General features: G+C 34.6%; 1 protein-coding gene across 2 annotated transcripts in view; it reads right to left on the bottom strand.

Moving 5' to 3' along the window:
- Positions 1–216: 216 nt before the first annotated feature.
- RFX7 (regulatory factor X7) overlaps positions 217–22,352 on the bottom strand; it is a 179,840-nt gene continuing 157,704 nt past the window's right edge. The window contains exons 5-9 of one of the 2 annotated variants that reach the window (XM_001368308.4): positions 18,839–18,955; positions 17,194–17,278; positions 16,497–16,704; positions 11,932–12,227; positions 217–6,288 (exon numbers count right to left, since the gene is read on the bottom strand). In XM_001368308.4, the coding sequence (XP_001368345.1) occupies positions 3,028–6,288; positions 11,932–12,227; positions 16,497–16,704; positions 17,194–17,278; positions 18,839–18,955 (3,967 nt within the window). In that variant the 3' untranslated portion in view covers positions 217–3,027. The remainder of the gene's footprint in view (positions 6,289–11,931; positions 12,228–16,496; positions 16,705–17,193; positions 17,279–18,838; positions 18,956–22,352) is intronic. The other variant, XM_056809808.1, reaches the window with a different exon arrangement.

Raw genomic sequence — 22,352 nt, 5'->3', positions numbered from 1 at the left:
CTTAGAAACAAGGAAACTGAATTGCAAAGAAGGCATGTGTTTTGGATTAAGTTAAACGTTCACTAAATAGCAAACTTGTGGTTTTACCCCATGTGTTCAACGAGTAAGTTTTTATGCTCTTGTTGAAGAGAAATGTTAAATGCTAGAATGAAAAAAAAAAGATTTACAATCTATACTAATTGACAGCCTTTAAATAATTTTAAAAATCCAGTCATCTTAGTATAAAATGTTTTTATTGTTTTTGAAAACATTTAAAAAACAATTCTTGAGCACTTTCAATAAAAAAAGAGAACTGAAATGCTACTGCAATAATCAACTACTGTAATTTCAGCAGGTACAACAGACAACAAAACACTGGGGGAAATCTGACTTTTTGCACTAAATGAAAATGTGGAACAGGGATTTTTTTTTCCTTATGGTGCAGTAAAGCACAGTATAGTACAAGACTATTATATGAACCTCAGATGCACTGCACAAAAAACACTTTCCTTCTTTTCAGTTCAAAAGTCAGTGCTTATTGCAATTATATGCAAAATTATTTACTTCATGAAGTATTATCATGATAAAATGATGCAAAAATGTTTTAAACACGAGAACAATGAAAATAATCTGATAAAAGAACATATTTAACAGTAACTAAGCAGAATTAGTCAACATAAAAGAGGAAATAACTTGTGAATAACTATGCCTCCCTGGTTAACACTGAACCAGTTTCAATACAGCCAAAAAAAAAAGTGGTTACAGGAATATACCTAGTACTGTACAAGATAAGTCAATAACACTCATGCACGCTTTGTGATCATGTATTAACATGGTGAAGCAAACTAAACTTAATTTTTTTCCTGCTGTAAATTCTCATGTAAGAGAATAAGAAATAGAAATATCTCATTGAGATCAATGCACATTGCTACATAAGACAATTTTATCTGTCACTTTGATGACATTTGTCTTTTCATAATGAAACACATTTAAAAAGTTATCTGTGGACTGTATTGGTTGCATTTATCCTAAGAGATGTGCCTACCACAGGTTCAACAGAAATTTAGTGCAATATATGAACCCCAGAAAAGTTTGCTGGACTAATCAACCAAATTTAAAGTGTTTGCTGCAATACTGTACAGGGGGTAAAAATTCACTAGTCTTAATATTTTATCAAAAAAAGTTTTTCATTATTTTTTTTTGTTAGTAGGAAGCTAATAATGTAAACAAGGGATCAGAATGGCCTCAAATTCTCCTTTTCCGAGTTTCTCACATAGAAAGGCTCCCATCATTTGTTAGAGAAATCACATAGTTTTCCTTTGGGTATCGCATACTTTGGTGTGCAGTAGTGCTGTGTCTCAATGTACAGTAAAGAAATAACTAGCATTAAGAACAGGTATCTAACCAATTTTTAAATCATAACAGCAAACACACACAAATGCCAATAACTAGTACAATATACAAGCTATGAGCCAACCCTAGCACCATTTATTGAAATGTATTGATCCCCCTACTTTGCAGTTTTACTGAACAATGAACTCTTATTAAATTAAACCCTTCATTAAATTTGTTAAATATTCATTGATTGTAATATTCTGACTGGCTTGCTAATTGAGTTAAAGGAAAGCTTAGTTAAATATAGCATTTGCATTTAAAATGGTTTTTAATGTCACTTTAAAAACAATAGTAATGTCTTAATCAATTTTGAAATAAACTCAAAAAGTTCACTTAAAAAACTGAACTCTCAAATGGACAGCAGATTGCATGTGCTGATGTGCAACTTATAAATGTTCATTAAAAGGAAATAGGAAGCATGCAGAAAAAGAAACTTTAAAATAAATCCTGAGTGTTTCTCTTGCAGTTGTGGTTGTTATAATAAATAAGCAAGCAAGTAATAAAAAGTTTCTTTTTTTGTTAAATATTTCATATAGCAATACATTTTTACAAGAGAATTAAGGATTTGTGTAAGTCAGGTTTTGGATGGTAACCATTTTCAGTTCAGTTTTTTTATATTTCTCCTACCTGCTTGTGTTTGTTTTCAAAAGATACTCATGATCAAACTGCATTCTTGTATTTAAGAGGATCAAAAAGTATTGGCTGACTAAATTGGGAGGAGGGAAAAAATTCCTTCCTGATTACCAGAACAATATGGTAAGGGTTTAAAAATAATTCTCAAATAACAATATTTTAATATTTGCATGTAGCCATTCTATTTTAAAAACAAATATTTTTATCTCCACTTCCCTACCCTAAATTATCAATAAAACATGAAACATGTATAACGTGCTTACAAGTTTCAGTGCCCAGAATGGTTTCATGTTTAAAAAAAAAATCAGTATTTTAAAATGATGCTTAAAAGACTAAACATGAGGTCACAAATAAATGGCTAACACTAGGTTTATTTCTTAAATAAAAAATTTAGTGCAGCTTTCTTTCTTCTTAAAGTAGTAGTAAAATTTTCATTATTTTCTCCTATTTAAGCCCTTCATTTTAGGTGTAAATGTTACTGAAGCAAGAGAAAGCTCAACAGAGATTTCTCACTATACCAAAGCTCTATGCTTCAAGACTACACACTTGTTATTACCTGAATGCAATCCTTAGTTCAAGAACAGTCTAGTTCATCATAGCTGTGATTTCTTATCTAAAAGTGCCCCCAAAACCCAACCCTATGTCTAATAGAAACCAATAGGATTCTGTGTAGATCAACTAATGGAATAAAACGGATTTTAAAAATAATGATCTGGACCACTGTTGCGAAAGCTGGTTAACTGCTGACTAGTAAAAAAAAAAATGTGATTAAATGGGGATCATAAAATTTAAATCCTAATACTGGTTTGTGGACAGACCCATTGTCTTCAGAAAATTATTTAGAACAGAAGCAAGTCTTATCTATTCCCTAGTGAAGGATGAACCACTTAAATGCAGCAAACCCTTTTAAAATGTCACAATTAATAGCAAGTGTTTCTGCTGCGGGAGGCACTTCCATTAAGACAAATACAATACATCTGTCATTAGATACAGTGTGCTACATATTATATAAAACACAATTTAACCCAACATTTCAACAGTGGGATGGTCCTTGCTTTCCATCCACTCAAAACCTGATGAAGTTATAGGGTTCATGGATTCATTGCAGATTTGCTGAAATAATGGGTCATTCTTTAATTCCTCCAGTGTAGCATCATCATCTTGTCCCTGCTGGCGACCTGGATCAAACAGTAGATTTGTGTCTAAAGTGTTCAAATCATTGATGCTGCCTGAGAGTTCGGAAGACAACCTAATATCGCTCGAGAAATCAGATGCCACATTACTGAGATCTGATGCTACCTGACCCACCAGTTGCTGGTTGGCTTGCAGGTTGTCCCCACCCAACAGGTCTTTAACAGTGCTACTGAAATCTAATTGCTGCTCTCCAATTTCTGATTGTGCTTGGTTATCTCCAGGTGAAAAATTAATCTGATCCGTGCTGTTGTTTTTTGTGAGGTAAGTTGGTGTTTGGAATTCATAAACTGAAGTGCTGGAATTGATCATATTCTGTGGGTTGGCACTAGGAAAAGCAGTGGAAGTTTCTAATATCTGAGTGAGATTCATCCTTGCTGTGTAATTGGAGGGCAGGTTGTTTATTCCCAAACCTCTTACTGCATCATCATTGTCAGAATCGAGTTTACTCAACAACACGTTGGTTATTTTTTTACTGTTTGCTTGTTTCTGAAGAGTGGGGAAGGCTGTCTGCATCATAACAGTCAATGGGACTGACTGACTTCTTTGAGCTATATTGTTGGCACTGGTGTCTGTGTGTACATTTGTGAAAACATTATGGACTTCTGGAGTTACTGGGCTTCCAAAAGGGGTCAAATTAGATCGTGGTAGATTAGAAACTGGATAGAGGGTGCTTCCACTAAGGTTACGTTGACGATGGACTGCAGGACTCACACTCCGGCATCGCAAGCTGCTGTTGAGGGAAGAATTATTCCCTTTGTTATCAAGAGGAGCAGGAACTGCAAAGCCTTCTTGCTTGTTGGTATTATTTACAGTGGTAACTTGATGTTGCACGGGTGAGACAGGAGTCAATCGACCAAAATGAGTATCATGATGCCTGGATTGAGATTGATATGACTGGCCAGGCACAGCAAAAGCATGAGGTTTCCTGAAACGATCTTCTACTAGTTCCTGATAGCTTGGGAGAATGCCGTGACTTGAAACTGTTGAATTACTGACCCCACTATACCCATTATTCATCCATTCAAGTTTGGTTTTGTCAGGGTGAGTAGCCATAGGTCTCTGCATTGGTTTCACAGGGCTACTTGAGATAATGCTTGCATCATGGTACGCCATGCTGGAGCTTATTGGGGTAAATGCAAACGGATTCCTGCATTCAACAGGACTAGGAGGGACACTGCTACTGCAGTTAGAGTGAGGAGTACCGATCGGTGTATGTCTGCTACTTCCTAAAGCACTATCAACTGGTGTTGTCTGGGCTAGCCTAGAGCAGGGGCTCTCTCTCGATAAACTCTGAGAGCCGGTGATCATCTCAGAGGTTGGAGTTGGTGTTGGAGTAGGTGTTGGGGTGGGGGTTGGAGTTGGTGTAGGTGTATGAATTGGAGTGCCATTGCTATGGATTGAATGGTAGAAGTGTGTATTGTTGGGGTGAGATGACAATGGAGTTCCTGCAGTTACTGCTTGACTCTGAAGTGTCATTCCTAAACAGCTACCATATGAATGTGAATTGTTCATTGACATTTGTTGTTCCATGAGCACTAGCTCTTCCACAATACTATCCTGTGTAAGTTCGTCATCAAATGGAAAATAGTTTTCATTTGTCTGAGAAACAGTGGGCTCAAATTCCTTCAGGTCAGACTGCAGAGGTAACTGATTTGAAGACTGTGCTTGCATTTGACTCAGAGAAGATTCTTGTATCTGGTTGTGTAGCTGCATTCCATCTAAGTGCAATGGCTCCCAAACAGACTTCTCCAAGTCATTAATGTCAGAGTGACCAGTAATATTCATAACACTGACACCTTGCTGTGGTTCGCAGCTGGCAGATGAAAATTCAGAATCCTGAGTGATCTGCTGCTGCCAGTCACTGGAATTAAAGCTGCTATCTGCTTTTGAGTCATTTTCTAAGAGAAACAAATTTCCTTCTAATTTCACTTTAATATCTGGAGATGACGATGTCATTGGCTGTTCTAAAGGCGAATCACTGGCATTTACAACATTAGAACTTAAGGACTGGTTTGCCACAACATGTGAATTTACATTTATCATTGTCTTGCTAGGAATCTGAGCACCTGTTGCTAAGCTCTCTGCTTTTGTTGCAGGGAGAACTTTCTGGTCTTTTTTAGCACTGCTACTTCCTTTCTGAGCTTCAATGTTACCTGCAGAGAGCTGTTCCACCAGGGGTTTCTTTACAGGAGGCACCTGGGAATCTTGCAATGCAGAGGGTCGCTTTCTCGGACTTTTAGTGCCTAACTTTGTGTCTTTATTAGCAGGGTCACCATTAGATGGTGAATTGGTGCTGGTGAAGGGTAAGTTCTGAGCGCCAACTGAGAGAGTGACAGTACTGTGATTATTGCCTGAAGTGACTGGTGGCATTTCATTGTAACGATTTTTACATTTGGTCCTCTGGTCACAGGGCTTAGTTGTTTTTGTTTCAGTTATACCTTCACTTGAGGGTTTCAATCCTGTACCCTCTGAATTACTTCTCTGCCCCAAAGGTGCACGAGGGGTCACTTTAGCAGCTTTAGATACATCAGAGTTCTCTTGGCACTGTACAGAATTTTCATCTAATAAATTCTCTGGTTCCATTTTTACTTCCACAGAAGAAGTTCCCACAGAACTATTTGTCTTAGATCCAGGAGACTGAAGTGAAACGACAGAACCATTTTTGATAGGAGGAACAGCCCTTGATTCTTCTATTCCAGTTGCACTGTTCACAGAGGGAGAATGTTTAAGAGGGGCACTACTGTTGCTGGGGGTGAGTGATATTGCTGTCATTTTTACCACATTTAGAGAACTCATATGTGGAGCTGGCACAACAGTTTTGATGGGGCTGCTTGTAAAGAGGACAGTAGTTGGAGAGCGTATGGTGAGCGCACTGGTGTTGGCTGGCTTGGGTAAGATCTGAGGATACCGGTGCCTAGCAGAACGATCACCACCTGGACTGGCTGGAACATTCTGAGGAGTCTTTGGTGCCTGTTTCACAGACTGCATGTGCTGGGTGACCACTTGTACATTGAGAGGAAGGACCTTGCCATCTGAAGAACCCATTGGACTTGGGGAAGTCACCAACTGCCTGGTGGTTCTTGGTACCTATTGGAAGGAGATAAAACAAATCAGCTTTAAAGTAGTTAGAACAGAAAGAGTAATTCACAAACACAGAGAGATATATGACAATGTTCAGGGATTTACTGTTTCATGTAATTAATAGAACACTGTTCTTGCCAATTAAGAACATTCAGATAAGTTCTAAAATTTTGTGAATTATGAAAATTAAATTTTAGTTATGATTCTCAGTTATTGCCTTGAAGTTCCACTCTCATGCCACATCATGTTGTAAAGATGATGCGCTGGCAGGTTTGACTAAACAGGAATTGTCTCAAAATTACAGGTTCCATAAAGATGGATTCTATAGATCAAAGCCTCTTCATTGGAGGGCTAGCTATAATATCACAAACTCTTTTGGCCAAACCAACATAAAACCATTTACTAAGACATGGAAGGGTTGCATTTTGCTTTTTTTATATGCTGAAATCACAGTCTTTTGAAATACAGAAGAAAGTATATCAGGTAAATGTCATCTGCTCAAGACAGGTTAATGAATCACATGCTACTGTTTCTGCTTAACTAATATAGCATTATTTAGGTGATTTGCAGATCATAGGCATGATCTGTTTTACATTTAACCTGATTTCTGGCTTTTAATCATTTGAAACTGGGGGTTGACTTGGTAACCATATTTTTGCAAGTATTCTATTCTCATTTTGTATAGAACACTATCTTAGCCACTTGGTTGGAGGTGAGAAGATGGAGGAGCTTTATAAAAGAACTATATAATAAGAGTTCTGCATACATAAAGCAAATGTTTGTTAATGATTTGAAGAAGAATTAAAAAAAGAGAAGAGATTATTATATAGGTTCCCAATCAAAATGTGGGTTCAAAAGAAATTGAATTTCTACTTCCATCAGGTTCTTGGGGGAAAGGGGAGTAACTGGCAGGAAACTACAAGTTAAGATGAGCTTGCCTTGCAACCAAGTCATTCTGAAACACACTTATGCTCAGTGCTAATAAAGCACTTTAGTTTTCAAAGTGCATTTATAAAAAATATTTTAAAGTAGGCTTTCATATCATCACTTTCAGAAATAAGAACATTGAAACTCAGAAAGATTAAGAGATTTGTCCAAAATCATATGACTAGAAGTGGCAGAACTAGGACTAGAACCTATGCATTGAGTTTAACTATGTTTTGACAAATAATTCAGTTTGAATACTAAATAAATTATATCTGTGCTAGAATGGAATATCTTCCAGAAACCTCTTGGCTAATATGTATTAGTTGGTGCTACTTCCAACCCACAAAAATCTTAAGTAAGAAACTTAACTTCTCTGAGCCCATCTCATCTATAAAATAAGGGAGTTGAAATAGTTGATCTCTACAATCCCTTCCCATTCTAACCCTTGTAATCTTAAGGTCATCTTACATGTTAATATATTTCTATTGTTTCTGTTCTCTATATAGATACTTATTTGTCTTCTATCCTATTATAAACTTGTAGGATAAGGCCTATATTCTCTGTATTTTTTGGAAGACTACAAAGTATCCTTCTAATAGGGAACATTAGTTTATAGTTGAAAAGTTGAGAAAAGGAATGAAATGTTAAGCCTAGCAAGGATGATACTGGGACAACTGGAATGGGAATGATAACTGTCCAAGTGTATGAAGGGTTGTCATATGGAAGAGGGATTATACTTGTGTTACTTTGCTCTAGATGGTAGAGCTGAGAGCAAAGGCTGGAAGCTATAAAAAAGAGACTAAGACTTTATATAAGGGAAAACAACAATTATAGCTATTGAAAAGTAGAATAGTCTGCCTTGGAAGGTAGTGAAGTTTTCAAGTATAAGTTGAATAGTCTTTTCTAGGGAAGGATGTCTGGAGTTTTTGATCAACTATGCTGAAACTGATACAATACTGTATAATAAACATGGTAAATGTTCAAATGGTTGCTTATTTTAAATGGGTACATATGAAGTCCCTCAAATGTAGATTTTTTTAATAAGCCCTTACCTTCCATCTTAGAATCAATACTTAGAATCAAATAGGGCATTGTTTGTAATGGGCTGCAGCCACAAATTAATATATTCGTGGGTGGACACCTGAGAAGGAGATAGAAACCAAGGGAAAATGGGTGAAGGGGATGGGGGGGGATATAAAAAAAGGAAGAAAGACTCAGAGACAAAGAGTTGAATAACATGGGTTCTAGCGTGCGTGCTCCTCTGATGTTGGAAAGAGAGGGAGCTACAAGTATCCCCAATCTTTTATTGGAGGATCAAGGAATGGGAAATGGGAGGTAGCTAATGATCATGTGGCATGGCATAAGACTTAACACTGGCTCAATTGACAACTACAAAATCGAAGAGGAAGAGTTTAATTAAGCATGTGACCTGGTATGGAATCTGATCTGACAAGGTAAGAACTAGGACCCTGTGGCAGCCAGTGTCCTACCCAGAAATTCTCCTGACCTTTGGACTGTAGGTTTGGAGAGTGGTCAGAATTAATAGAGTATCAATTAAATAAAATGATCAAGAAATATATGACCACACGTCTGGTACATGAGCATATAGGTTACAATATTAATAAATCAATAATACTTTCAAGATTAGAATAGACCTGGGATGCCACAGTTTTAGATTATAAATATAAATTTATCTGCTGTTGTTCTAAATGTGAGATCTTTTTCCAATGACCAAAAAATTAGACATACTAGAGGTATAATGCTTGCCAATATTTAGAGCTAAATGGAAAGCTGACTTATAAATATCCTTTGGAGAGGCAAATAAATAAGGTTAAAAAGACAGTTTTAATAAGTTCAAAGTTCAAAAATATCATTTCATGGGTCATCTGGTCAACCTTTATTTTTCATGATGAGTAACTGCAAAAAGTCCACTGTGAAACTGATATATATAGCTTATGCACCAACATCTGTTGCATAAGATGAGAAGGTAAAGAATTCTAAAAAGTACTCAAAAAGATCTTCCAAATGAAATCAACATATATATTTTGTTAGTCAGAGACCTTACTGCCAAAGTACAAGGAAACCAGGACTTTAAAAATGTGTTGGAAAATGTTAGTTCAAGATTAAGAAATGAGAAAAAGACTTATGCACTACATAGATATCACATGCCTATCAAATACTTTCATTAAGAAATGAATTTGGGAAGGGGTAGATATGGTGGAACACTAAATAACATCTCTGAATTAGAAATTTATTATTTAATTGGTGACCAATGATTCATTATTCACATGATATTTATTCCATAGTTACACAGGTGAACATATGAAATATATATAAGATCTAGCATTTGGACTCTATCATCACAGTCCTAGATGTTTCTAAAGGGTTCTAAAATGGCATTTAGGAAAATAAAGATGAGGAAAGCATATGAACAAGACCAAGCACATTCAAAGAAATCTCTCAAGGTTATCTCAAAATAGAGCAAGAGACCAAAGAATGGAAAAAAAAACCCTTGAACTTTGTTACCCCCCCCAAAAGCAACAAAGTATCAGCAATTAGTAGAGCTCCTGCCTACTTTCCCAACCATACAAAAACACATAAGAATAATCTACACACACACACACTTCAAGGGTATTCTAGATAAGGGGCCTAGGAGAGAATAGGCAGGTTCATGTTCAATATTCCACATGAGATAGTAAATATCTTTACCATTATAAAAATGACCAAAACCCAGAGGAAATAAAAAATCCTACAGAGCTTATGTTTGTGGATGATTAAAGAACATTTGATTCATAAAAGCAAAACACTGCCAAGGCATCTTTTATCTAAATCAAAATTGTACAAAATTTTGGTAGAGATATAACAACAAAGATAACCTTATTTGATTATGATCATTAATATCAAGAGAAATAAAAGAGGGAGAACACAAGCTTGTTAAAAGAGTTTTCCACTGTGATGGAGAAGATTCTGCATATAGTCTAAGCTGAAGAGAGATTCTTTAAGAGATATGGTGAAGTCCACCACATGGTCCTTTACATATTCAACATAGAATTGATGGCATCAAACCATATAATACTGGACTCTCCTAGATAACACCCATTATCACTTAAAAGAGGCTGTCCCAACTATACACAAAGGAAATACCAAGAGTATTCAGAATAATGATCTAACAGCATATTATACTCCAGACAGTAAGAAAATTTAGGGTGTGACCTATCAATGTATATAATTTTGACAGATATTGCCAATGGACAATGAGTCAGGTCCAGAATTGATTAAAAAAATTCAATTGAATGCATATGTTCAAATACCCTGACATTTCTTTTATATCAGAAGATGGTGTTAGTTTTCACTATCAGAAGGACAAGAACTTTGATGAATGGTAATGAATTAATCACAATCACAATAATACAAATAATAATAATTGACATTTGTATAGTATTTTAAGGTATATACAATTTAAATAATTATCCTATTGGATTCTCACAATAAGCCTATTGTACTGTCAAAGTAACCACATTTTACAGATAAAAGATCTGAGATTCAGAGAGATTAAGTGACTTGACTGTGGTCACATCATTTAATAAACATCAATAGCAGAATTTGAATCTAGCTTTTTCTAATTGTAACTCCAGTTCTGTGTCCTCTATAGTGGTGTTGGCAAAGTATTGGCATGTGTGCTGCCCCTTGCATGGGGGAACAGAGAAGTGTCTGAGGACATTTTTTGCATGTCCTGCCCCTCTATCCAGCTGGCCAAAGCATGCACTTCCTTCACTCTCTCCAGTAATACCCGGGCTGACAGACAGCTTGAAGGTGCCCTCTGGGCATGGGAAACCTCTCAAAAATCTTCATCTACTCTGCTCTATACCATATTATATATTGAGATAGTGACATCGTCTCACCTGGCTTCCTTCAAAACTAATAATATACTTTTATTTCTCCTTATAAATAAACATATTCAAGAAATTAAAAGCATAGTCAAGCAAAAAAAATGCACACATTTCAATAATATGCATTTTAAGGGATGGTTTTAACTACGAAAAGGACTTTTTTTTTGTAGTGAAGAATTTTCACCTTCATGATTATCAAAGCGTTGACCTTAGCCACACTAATGAGAAATAACCAATCCAGAAACACTGTTCAAATAATTTACAAGTATAATATGCTAAATGCAACAACTATTTAGTAGAATATCTCCTGGATTAACATTTTTTCTCTTAGAAATCATCTCTTACTTTTATACAAAAGAAGTTGATGATTTTGCATCATATAATGTGGCAAGCATGGCAACAAGAAGCAGCCAGTCAGAGTGAACAGAAAGCAGATCATAGGGTCAGAAAAATTTGAGTTTACACCTGACCTCACACCTACTGACAATGTGATGATGGACAAGTAACTCAGCATAAAGGGTGATGAACTGTAATGGGATAGGAAATTCTTCACAGGGAGGATCCTACACTGAAATCCCATATTTAGTTAAAAAAACAAAACAAAACAGAGGGGATCAAAGATTAATTTTATTACATGGTATTACAATGTATTATTGACAAAATTATTAAAATATCAAATAATTAAAATGAGAAAACTACTTAAGATAATATTATTTATATGATGTGTTAAATTGTCAGTTATAGGAAGAATGATTCTGTATCATTAATTTAGAATTTATAATTTCCTGAAACACTTTACTGAAAGGGTTGAAAAATGGCTTGATAGCATTACCGGAATAGGACTGGGAACAGCTGCCACCACAATACCAATTGGCTGTGGAGAAAGGATTGGAGGATTTCCATTAGAAATACTAGTTACTCCATTGGTAGTAGCTCCTTCTGGTTTCTTTCCTGGAGATTCTCCTGGTAAGGGAGATTGTAGCTTCTGTTCTTGTTGTTTCTTTTGGATTTTCCGTTGTAACTGCTGCTTAGCATCAACAGGAGAGGGCAGGGTCTTCACTTGAGGCTGAAAGGAATTGCTTTCAGCAGTGGGTATAAAAGCAGAGGGCTGGGAGATCCCTTTAATTCCTGAAAATAAAATAAAACAAACAAAAAAAAACACAAAAATTAAATGAAACCTCCTTTACTCCAAATCACACCTACAGCTGGATAAATCTGTAATCGACAACTCTAAATAAAGTAAATAAGGCAATTCAACAAATAAAGTGCCTAATGTGTGCAGAGAATTGTTACTATACAATCAAAGCATCACATCTAGAAATTGTTCCCTTCAGCAACTTTTATACTTTCAACTTAAAGTGCATGTAGGATTTAAAGGTTAATATTGAAATAAAATATTATTTTCCAGTTAAGTGAAACTTTCTCTGAAATGAACAGCAGTTTTTCAAGGAAGAACAATTACATTTAGAATTGTCAGTAGCAGAGAGGAACAAACTCCACCATACATGTTTTACAAACTCATCAGCAGATAATAGTCAATGATCTTTAATAATCATAGTGATAGTTGATCTTTCTATGAGGCTTTAGATTTTTCAAAACAATCAAGTATAGGAAGTGATAAAAAAGCATCTTATAGGAAAGAAAAATAAATCCATTCCTCTAATAGACATAAATTCTAATATAAGAAAATATAAAACAAATTATACTTCACAAAAAAGCTTGCTAAAAATCCTCTAAAAATAAATCAATTTTATGTAAATGTATCTTTGACTCTATGGTGCATATCCTGTCATATGTCTATTAAAAGTATTCTAGGCCTACTACTGCTACTGCTGCAGAGTCTAGAGTCCATACATAAATGGAGAACATCAAAACAAGAGGTGAGGCAGAGGCAGAGAATCTCCACACAATAGATCAGGGATCATCAGGTGCTAAAAGGGGGTTGGAAAAGTGTCAATGGATGAGCAAAGGTCTTTTTTTTCCCCATTCAGCAATAAGAAAAATGCTAGAAAGAAGATAGAATGAGAACACAAGAAAGAAAAGCAATTCATAATAAAATTATATTAATTAAAAAATTTAAAAATATTGTGAAAGTATTAATTTTAAATTTGGAATGTGGCTATGGTACCAGCAAAAAAAAAATTAAAATCACTTGATTTCAAGAAAAAGTAAAGATCTGGGTTGATAGAGTAAAAGGAATAATAAGTAATTTGAATTCAACTAGCATTTTTCGTAGGAAATTTGACTTAATTAAAAAATTTAATTTGAGGAATGAGTTAAAAAGATTATATGTAACTTGGACATATCTGTATACATTTCAACACAAAAAGGAAATTCTTTGATTAAAACAGCACATACAAAAGATACTGACAAGTAGGACTGAGATAGACTAAGAGAAATATGCTTTAGAAACATAAAGCATGACCACAGAACCTCAATGAATTTCTTCTAGAGATATTATACATTTAACAATGATCAAAAAATGTTTGAGACGATCCCTTTGGAAGTGGCTTGAGAACCACATGAGAACCAGTTTCATCTCATATTACTCCACATTTTGAACTAAAATATTATTATTACCATATTCAACAGAAATTAAGGTGACTTTTAGTTAAAGGTTCCTAATTTAGGTATGTCTAAATTATCTAAGTTCTTTACATATACAGGTAGTTTCAGGAATATCCCTTCCACAAACTGTTGTTCATTCTACTTTGTTCCCAGGCCCTAATTCTAATAAGCATTACTCACCATAACCTCTTGAAAGACAACTGGTCTACCTAAAGAAGAAAAGAAAGAAGGAAGCTCCTTTTCTGCTATGTCTCTTGCCCTGCCAGCCCACCCCTTTTATCTCCATTCCTTACTCCTCATATACCCAATCTTTATTTCCTCTCCCTTCTGAGATTCCATTTAACTCCTCATCCTTTTAAAATTTTAAACCTAAAATTAGATTCTATTCTCATTATTTCCTACTTACTTGACATTCCTACCCTGGACTACAGAAAACACCAATAGAGGCCTGCAATTTGGTAAAGCCCTACTCAAAATGACTAGCAGGTGGTAAGGGGATAAGAAGAAAGAAGTAGAAATATAACTCTGGTTTCACAAACGATATCTCTAAATTCATTTTCTCATAAAAACATTGTTACAAATGATGGTTAAGTTTATATCACCATTAACTAGTATCTTATTTCAGATAAAAAAATTAAATAGGCTTTTGTGAGAAGATAGGAGAACTTTGAAAGGGGGAAATGGTGCTTTAAGTTCTAAATGACCAATATAGATTCATATCCTGTAAGAACTAAATGAAGTTTTGCAGATCATCTTGTCAGTTTAAAAATAAGGAAACTGACCTATGGTTTAAGCCAATTGCCCAAGGCAAAGAGAAGGCAGTGAAAATTTCTCCAAATCAAATCCAAACTCAAAAGACTGCTGAGAATATTTATAGGCTCTGAAGACAATAGGTATCAATTATAATCTTCCTGTTTTGTGTATGGGCTACTGGTTGGGGAGGTCTTCTAAAGACACATAGCAACATCTCTGTTCTTACAGTTTAAGAAACACCTAAGGAGATGAGGAAATGAAAGCATTTGCCCTGAGTCCCATGGCCAAGAGGTGTCAGAATGAGATCCAAACTCACATCTTCCTGACTGAAGCTAGCAAGTTTTCTCTCCACTCAATCACACTGTCTCTAAATTATGTTTGTTAGGGAGAAAAAAAAACCCACCCAACAATTATTATTACTGTATTATCACATTTCCTGTGTGTATAAATATGTGTGCATACACACACTCTCTCACACACACACACATATATTTAAGTCTGTGTATATGTATATATGTATATATCTCTCATATACAAATAGTTACTTGACCCCATAAAGACAAAAGACAATTCTAAAAACCAAGTAGCCCAAAATGTTTTCAGTGACTACAACATACAAGTCTCTAAAGTGGAGTCCTTTAAAAGACATGTTTGTTTGTGTGTGTGTGTGTGTGTGTGTGTGTGTGTGTGCGCGCGCGCGCGCGCTTATATATAAGTGAGAATTCAAATTCAGTTTATGCAGTTCAAATTCAAAGAAAGGAGTCAAATTATGAACTCAGGATATCTTGCTAAAATATAGATCCTAACATAACCTTAAAATAAGAGCAATAAACAAAATATAGACATTTAAAATTTTTGGTAGATGTATTTTGACAGAGAAAGTGATTCAGACTTCATAAGAGACTAGCTGAGTATTAAAAATTTATGAGCATTTCTTAAGATGATGTTTCCATTTTAGATATAACTTCACAATAATATTCTATAGCTCAAGGATGGATTTAGGTGGTATGTTGGTTTAAAAACTTTTCATGTAAATAGCATTTCTGTATTTTTTTATTTTCAATAACAAATTGACCAAAAGTTGACCTGCTTTCCATAAGGATGCAAAATATAAACTATAAAGTAATTATGTAAAGTAAAACCCACACATCAGAATTTAGATATGTAAATGGATGTTGTTCCTTTCAAAATAATGATACTTGGAAGCTATATAATCATTCCAATAATGATGTCATTGCTCATGAGCTAGCTAAGAAACTTCCTTTATGCTTAGTACACATTAGTATATATTCTTCTGATTATTCGCAAAAGTGGTAACTCTTCCTCTGTTAAAGCTGCATTTTTAAATGCCTAAAAGGCATTCAGATACAAATCTCATAAAGTCAATGATCAAACTGGCTAATATAGTTCTTGGATACAAAGAAAGTGTGAATATAAAGTTATTGGGCTATTTTTATCATATGGTTTGCAAAATGCTCTGAAGGCAATTCCAAAAGAACTCCAAAAACATTTTGTATTTTTATATTAGTGTATAGCCTCCCAAATGTACTCCTTTAATGGGGAAAAACTAAATTCATAAGTTCTGGTAATAGGGAGTCTAAAAATCAGTCTCAGAATACCTATTAGATCACATATATTTTGAAACTAGAAGACCCTTTTCTCAAGGAAAGTGAAAGCCATCATTACATACAATCCTTTCCTAGGGAGAAATTTATTAAAAAACCCAAACATTCTTTAAAACTTGAGATAGCAGTGCTAGTAAGAATTAATAAATTCTACCAAGTTAATCTTAATTTTCTTTCATAAAGCAGCACAGCAGCACATGTACACAGAGATTGCTTTGTATACTGAGAACTACATTATATCCTATTATCCATTTTTGAGGCTCACCAAACTTCTTGAATACATTGGTTAATCAGGACAAGAGAGCTCTCATTGAATTATCTTACCACTAAGGAGAATGAGCCAGCCCCTTCTGGCTATAATCTTTATAACAACTCTAAACATAATAGCTCTTTTTGAGTAGTCAAGACCCTTGAATTAGTTTTAGCTTTCTAACAGTAGTTAATTTAGTACCTGCTGGTGCTGCTGCCATTACAGTTAGAGCTGCCATCGATTTGGTGCCTATGTAGTGACTTTTTACAAGGAAGCGAGCTAATTCCAAGACTGAATCAAATGGTTGGCTTAATACTTTCTGGGCCCACTCACACACAAGGCGGCAGGCAGCAGAGATAACTTCCTCATCAACAGTTTGGAGTTGCCCGGAAGGTTCGGCTCCTTCCAACTAATCAAAGAAAAAGGAAAAGTTAACTTTCAGAAAGTTCAAGGAAAAATTCTATTCAAGTACATTTAGAGAACATGCATTCTCCATATACAAGCCATAAATTAAAATCTAAGATCACTGTATAAAAAGAATGAAATTAGCTGATTACAATAGCCATGAAAATGCTAAGTGTATGCCCATAGGCACCAGAAATACTACCACTATAGTTATAAACTATGAAAAGGGGTTTGTAAAAACATTTACATACTGTATGCTAACATCTTCTAAAACCATTAAAATTATTATGCTCTATTTCATTTTTTAATTACATATATTTTGTCATAGGCTATAGTACATTGTATCTTTGTGGAGTGTTTAGTTTCTTAAAAGGCACAGTTTTTGGTGCTGGCTTTTGGTTAAATTTGACTAGCCTACATGCTACACTACATGAGTTTCAATGCTGATGTCCATCTAATAAAAAAGAAAAAGAAAACAAAACAGATGTCTTACCCCATCTCCACTTTTATGAAAGTCAAGGTTGGGCAGTGTTGGCATATGAACAAAAGCTTTTTTCCTTAGTCCACTGTAGCAATATGTAATAAAAGAGTTAAGTGCTAAAATACTCTTCAATAAAAATGGATTACTTTCAATATTTTCCAGGTAACCATGTAGAAACCAAAACATTATAAATACAAAGTAATGTCTACCTTAGTAAAATCCTTAATATAAAAATTTCAGGATAATGTGAATCCTCTTAAGTTGAAAGGGGCATGGTAAAATTTTACTCATCTGAAATGAAACTAAACAACTGTCACTAGCTATAAATTAATGGATAAACTGCCCTGTTAAGTTGTGCTAATTCACAGTAACTGGTCAGTAAGGGAGAAATAGCCTAATGGAAACCTGGCACAAAGAAGGGAAAATTTTTGCTGGGGCAGTTGGCCAAAAAATCTCTCAAGAGTGTCACAAGGCCTCTAACATTTCTCTCCCCTAATGCTTCTACTAGAACACATAAAATTCTCCCATTTAAGATGATAAAGACACATGTGGACACACCTGATTATTTTAGGAACTCAGGAGGCAAAATCCTTAATTAGGTCCAGAAAACAGTAAATGGTTAAAAAACAGGACAAGTTTTTTAAAATAGCACATAAGCACTCTCTCTTTTTCCTTTCTTCCCATTCGTCCCATAATAGCAATTATTTGTTATGTCAAAAACTCAGATGTTATTTCTCAACTGATTCAAGATCTCCCTTTTTTGCACTGTCCTTCAAAAGCCTTAGCATATATTTTAGTATTTCCATTTTGTAAATAAAATGTATTTCCCCCCAAACGTATACATTTTTTTAACATTGTTCTTTTTAAATGTCTAGTTCCAATTTTTTTCTCTCCTTCCTTTCCTCCTTTTCCCCTTTCCCTGAGATGGTAGACAATCTGATAAAGATTTTATAAGTGCAATCATGTAGAACATTTTTCCATAATAGTCATTTTGTGAACAAGATCTTAAACAAAAAAAAAAGTGAAATAAAGTATGTTTTGGTCGGCATTCAGATGCTATCATTTTTTCTCTGGCTTTATTTGTTTTTCCTTGTTTCTACATCTTGTTTGCCATTACAAAGTAAGGTTTCCTTTTGTCTAACTTACTTTCTATCAGAACATGTCTGAACTGCCAATCTTTCAATCTTACAATCCCAATCTTTCAGTTTGTACATTTTATAAGTCACATTTTATAATATTTATGTTTTTGTAATGAGGTGCTTTAAGTATCTAATGTTATGAAGGAACAAGAGGATAAGATTATAAAGCAGTATTTCTCTTTAATTTTATTAATATGTAAGATTGTTTATTAAAGTATGAAGTATCTCAAATATTTTTATTTCTAACAATATGAGATCAAACCACTAAGTAACATAAACACAATGTTAAGTAACATAAAGACTATCTTACTATTCTGATACATAGACAAACTAGACTCTTCAAAGCTGTTCTTAAAGTCTGAAGATAGCTAGAAAACAAAATTTACTACTTTTTTAGTTATCTGCATTTGTTGATTTAATTTTATTTCTAAATTTGGTTAGTAGTTGAACTATAACAACAGATGTTCTATAAGTAAGTGTTGAAAAAGATTACTGAAAACTGTTCTAGTAAAGGATATTTTGATTTGCCTCTTGTGCCCAGGCGACGTGCCTTCATGTTTGGAAAGACGTTTTTCATGATCTTTCCAAAGTCAGCAGCACTTAATGGATGGTAACCAAGATTGTCGCAATAGCTTCTGCAAAAGAGGGAGGGGTGGTTTAGATTACACCATCACTTAGTACTACTATATAGCATGGAGTTGCCTTCAATACCATTCCTATCCATTTTTTAAAAGCACTAAACTGATTAGCAAAAGTCAATTATTCCCACTTTTAATTGACTTGGATTTTGTTACTTCTATCTAAAGTAGTGAGTGATCTCAAAGTAAACAGCTGATTATCTCCACAGGGTTCAAAAATGGCACCAAATTTTAAAAAATTGCACCAAACCTAAAGTTTGGTGAAAAATAATGTTCTACAGAACTTCCCATTCTCATTCCAAATGTCTCTTCTTCGATAAATTTGCAGAAAATATAACTGTACAATTGAACACTGTTCATTCAGTGTCCTGACCAAAGCAAATTGTATCAAATCTCTACAAATTCAGTTGCCAATGTCATTGATCTCCTTTATGGTTTAAACAAACCAGAAAGAAAATCTGGATGAATTATCCAAAAAAGGAAAAAGGAATTTAGTGTATAAGGACCATGCCAAAGAAATTCAGAACCAAATGTAAATAAAACTATAAACTAGACTTTAAAGAAACAAATAGATGATAAAAGTTATCTGAGTTGAAGAAAAGAAAACAAGAACAACAAAATAGGGCTTCAAGGAAATCAAGGCAAAAGAAACAATTATCCCAATGAGAAGTTTAATATATAGCTGCTCTCTTTTTATTCTCTATATTTGGTCAGACTCTGTGATAGCACATCAATTATAATTTTCTATAGGCAATACACTTCTAGTTTCTTAGGATAGTTATATGGCAAGTAAAAGGAGGAAAGGTAGATGTGAGTAATGCAAATTTGCTAGTCAGGCATAATTTATGAAATCTGTTGATTTTAGAAACAACTATAGCTGGACATGGTGGCAGATGCCTATAATTCTAGCTACTGGAGGGGCTACTAAATCTCTTGAGCTTACAAGTTAGGAGTTGCAGTGGGTTAATTTGATCAGATATCCGTAAGAGATTTGGCATTAATATGATGAGTCACCAGGAGCAGGAGGTCACTAGATTGCCTGAGGGGATAAATAGTGTTAGGCAGAAAGAGAGCAGGCAAAGTTCTCATGTTGATCAGAAAGAGATGATGCCCAGGAATAGCCCTTGCACTTCCAGTTTATGAAATACAGAGATCCAGTCTCAAAAAAAAAAAAAATTAAAGGCAGGACAGAATTCCATTTTCTACTTTGGCTCCCACTAGAAAATGAAGTCATAAAGCAACAAAATGCACCTTTTGATAAAGATAATATTTCTACATTTTGAAAGCATCTTCTAGGAAGGAGATATTATACAACTTTGTAAGTATTTAAACAGACATTAAATAACTGAAGCTAGGCCAAATAGGAGCAGCTAGGTGGCAAATACATGCCAGGCCTGGAATCAAGGAGAGTCATTTTGCTAACTTCAAATTTGGCCTCAGACACTTACTAGCTGTGTATTCCCCTGGCCAAGTCACTTAACCCTGTTTGGCTCAGATCCTCATCTACAAAATGAGCTGGTGAAAGAAATGGCCAACCACTCAAGTATTTTTGCCAAGAAAATTCCAAATGGGATCACAGAGAGACATGACTGAAAAAAAATGACTGAATAACAAGGTCAAGTAGCAAGCAATGTCAAGAAGAAAACAATAATTGTGACTTAAAATTGTATACTAATACATAAAGTATACATAATTATATATACACATATACAGTATAAACAAACTGAATAAAGAGATAACAGAGTTTTGATTAAAATAAAAGTCACAAAGATTTTCATTGTTTGTGACATTCTCATGACTTTTAAAGAATCTTAAAGAATTGAAAATAGCCTTCAAGATTCACTTAGTTCCCATCCAATAAAAGAAAACTTTATGTAAATCCCACTAAAGTCCCAGGCATCAAGATATTTGAATTCTAATTCTAGTTGTACTACTAGTTAGGTATATAACCACAGGTTAGTATGTTAACATCCATGGATCTTTGTTCATTTGTAAAATGAAGAGTTTGACAGACATGATTGGTGAGTTCCTTTCAGCTCTAACATTCTCTGATTTTATGAGTATGTGAGTTCTGAGGTCTCTTTCAGCTTCAAAACTCTTTGAGTATATGGGATGGTCATTAAGCCTTTGCCTGAATAACTGTGATGACATGGAATATACTGCTTCTTCAGGTCACCAATTTAAGGGACATTCTTCTTTATTACTGAGCTAAAATTTCTTGCCCTGAAACTTTTACTGCTGAAACCTCACTTTGTATTTTGGAACAACTAATCCTAATTCAATTTGATCACTGACTATCATTTTTAAAACAATGCTATAAAGCACAAGGTCAATTTCAGGGTACATGGGGATCTTTTGTTTTCATGCTTTACAATTTAAGATTGCATGTGGACTGAACAAGAAATAGTGTCACCACACCTAACTCAGAGCTAACTTATATTTATGCAGCATATTAGAAGAGTGAGGAACAATATGTTCACAGTGTAACATACTGTTATTCTTAAAATTAGATCATTTGCTTTTTTAAAGGATATTTTTTATGATCTATTTTTTAAAATAAGGCTAAAAATTTCTTAACTTGACTCACTTAACCCTATTAAAAGTAATTCCATTGGGGGCAGCTGGGTGGCTCAGTGGATTGAGAGCCAGGCCTAGAGACGGGAGGTCCTAGGTTCAAAATCTGACCTCAGCCACTTCCTAGCTGTGTGACCCTGGGCAAGTCACTTGACCCCCATTGCCTTACCATTCTTCTGCCTTGGAGCCAATACACAGTATTGACTCCAAGATGGAAGGTAAGGGTTTAAAAAAAAAAAAGTAATTCCATTTCTAAAGCCCATTACATTTATATATAATGCATGTATTTGTAAAAGTTTGAGTAAACAACTTTATTTTACTTTACTTTAAAAATTATTTAAGGCAAAAAAGAAGTGATAAGAAGGAGAAAGGACAGTTTGAAAGTGGGTCCTAATTAGAATGCTTAATAATTATGTTCAAAATATGTTTACATTAAATATTTGTGTTTAACATATATGTTTAACAACTATTCATGACATAACTGATAAAGAAGACTGGTTCCAAAGAGAAAGCATTAAGTCTAACATCTCAGGGTTACTATGATCCCAAGTGATCAACAAGACCAATGTTGCAATGCTGCTCTGGAATAAGTATTAAATTCAGTGAAATGGAGAAGGAACTAGAAGGAGAGGACTGTAAGGTCAATGAGTGGAATGAATCAGCAACAGGGATTTATCAGGGTGTTGGTGGTGGTGGTGAAAAAAAATTAAAAGACAGATGCTAAATTTATCCAAGAACATGTTCCTAGTTGGTATGTTTTTGATGATATAGAAATAGTGGTAAAGTTGGAGATATAAGAGACACATTTACCTTATCTGTG

Source organism: Monodelphis domestica, chromosome 1 (assembly GCF_027887165.1).
Source record: "Monodelphis domestica isolate mMonDom1 chromosome 1, mMonDom1.pri, whole genome shotgun sequence".
Lineage (NCBI taxonomy): Eukaryota > Metazoa > Chordata > Mammalia > Didelphimorphia > Didelphidae > Monodelphis > Monodelphis domestica.
This window is presented reverse-complemented; position numbering and strand designations above follow the sequence as displayed.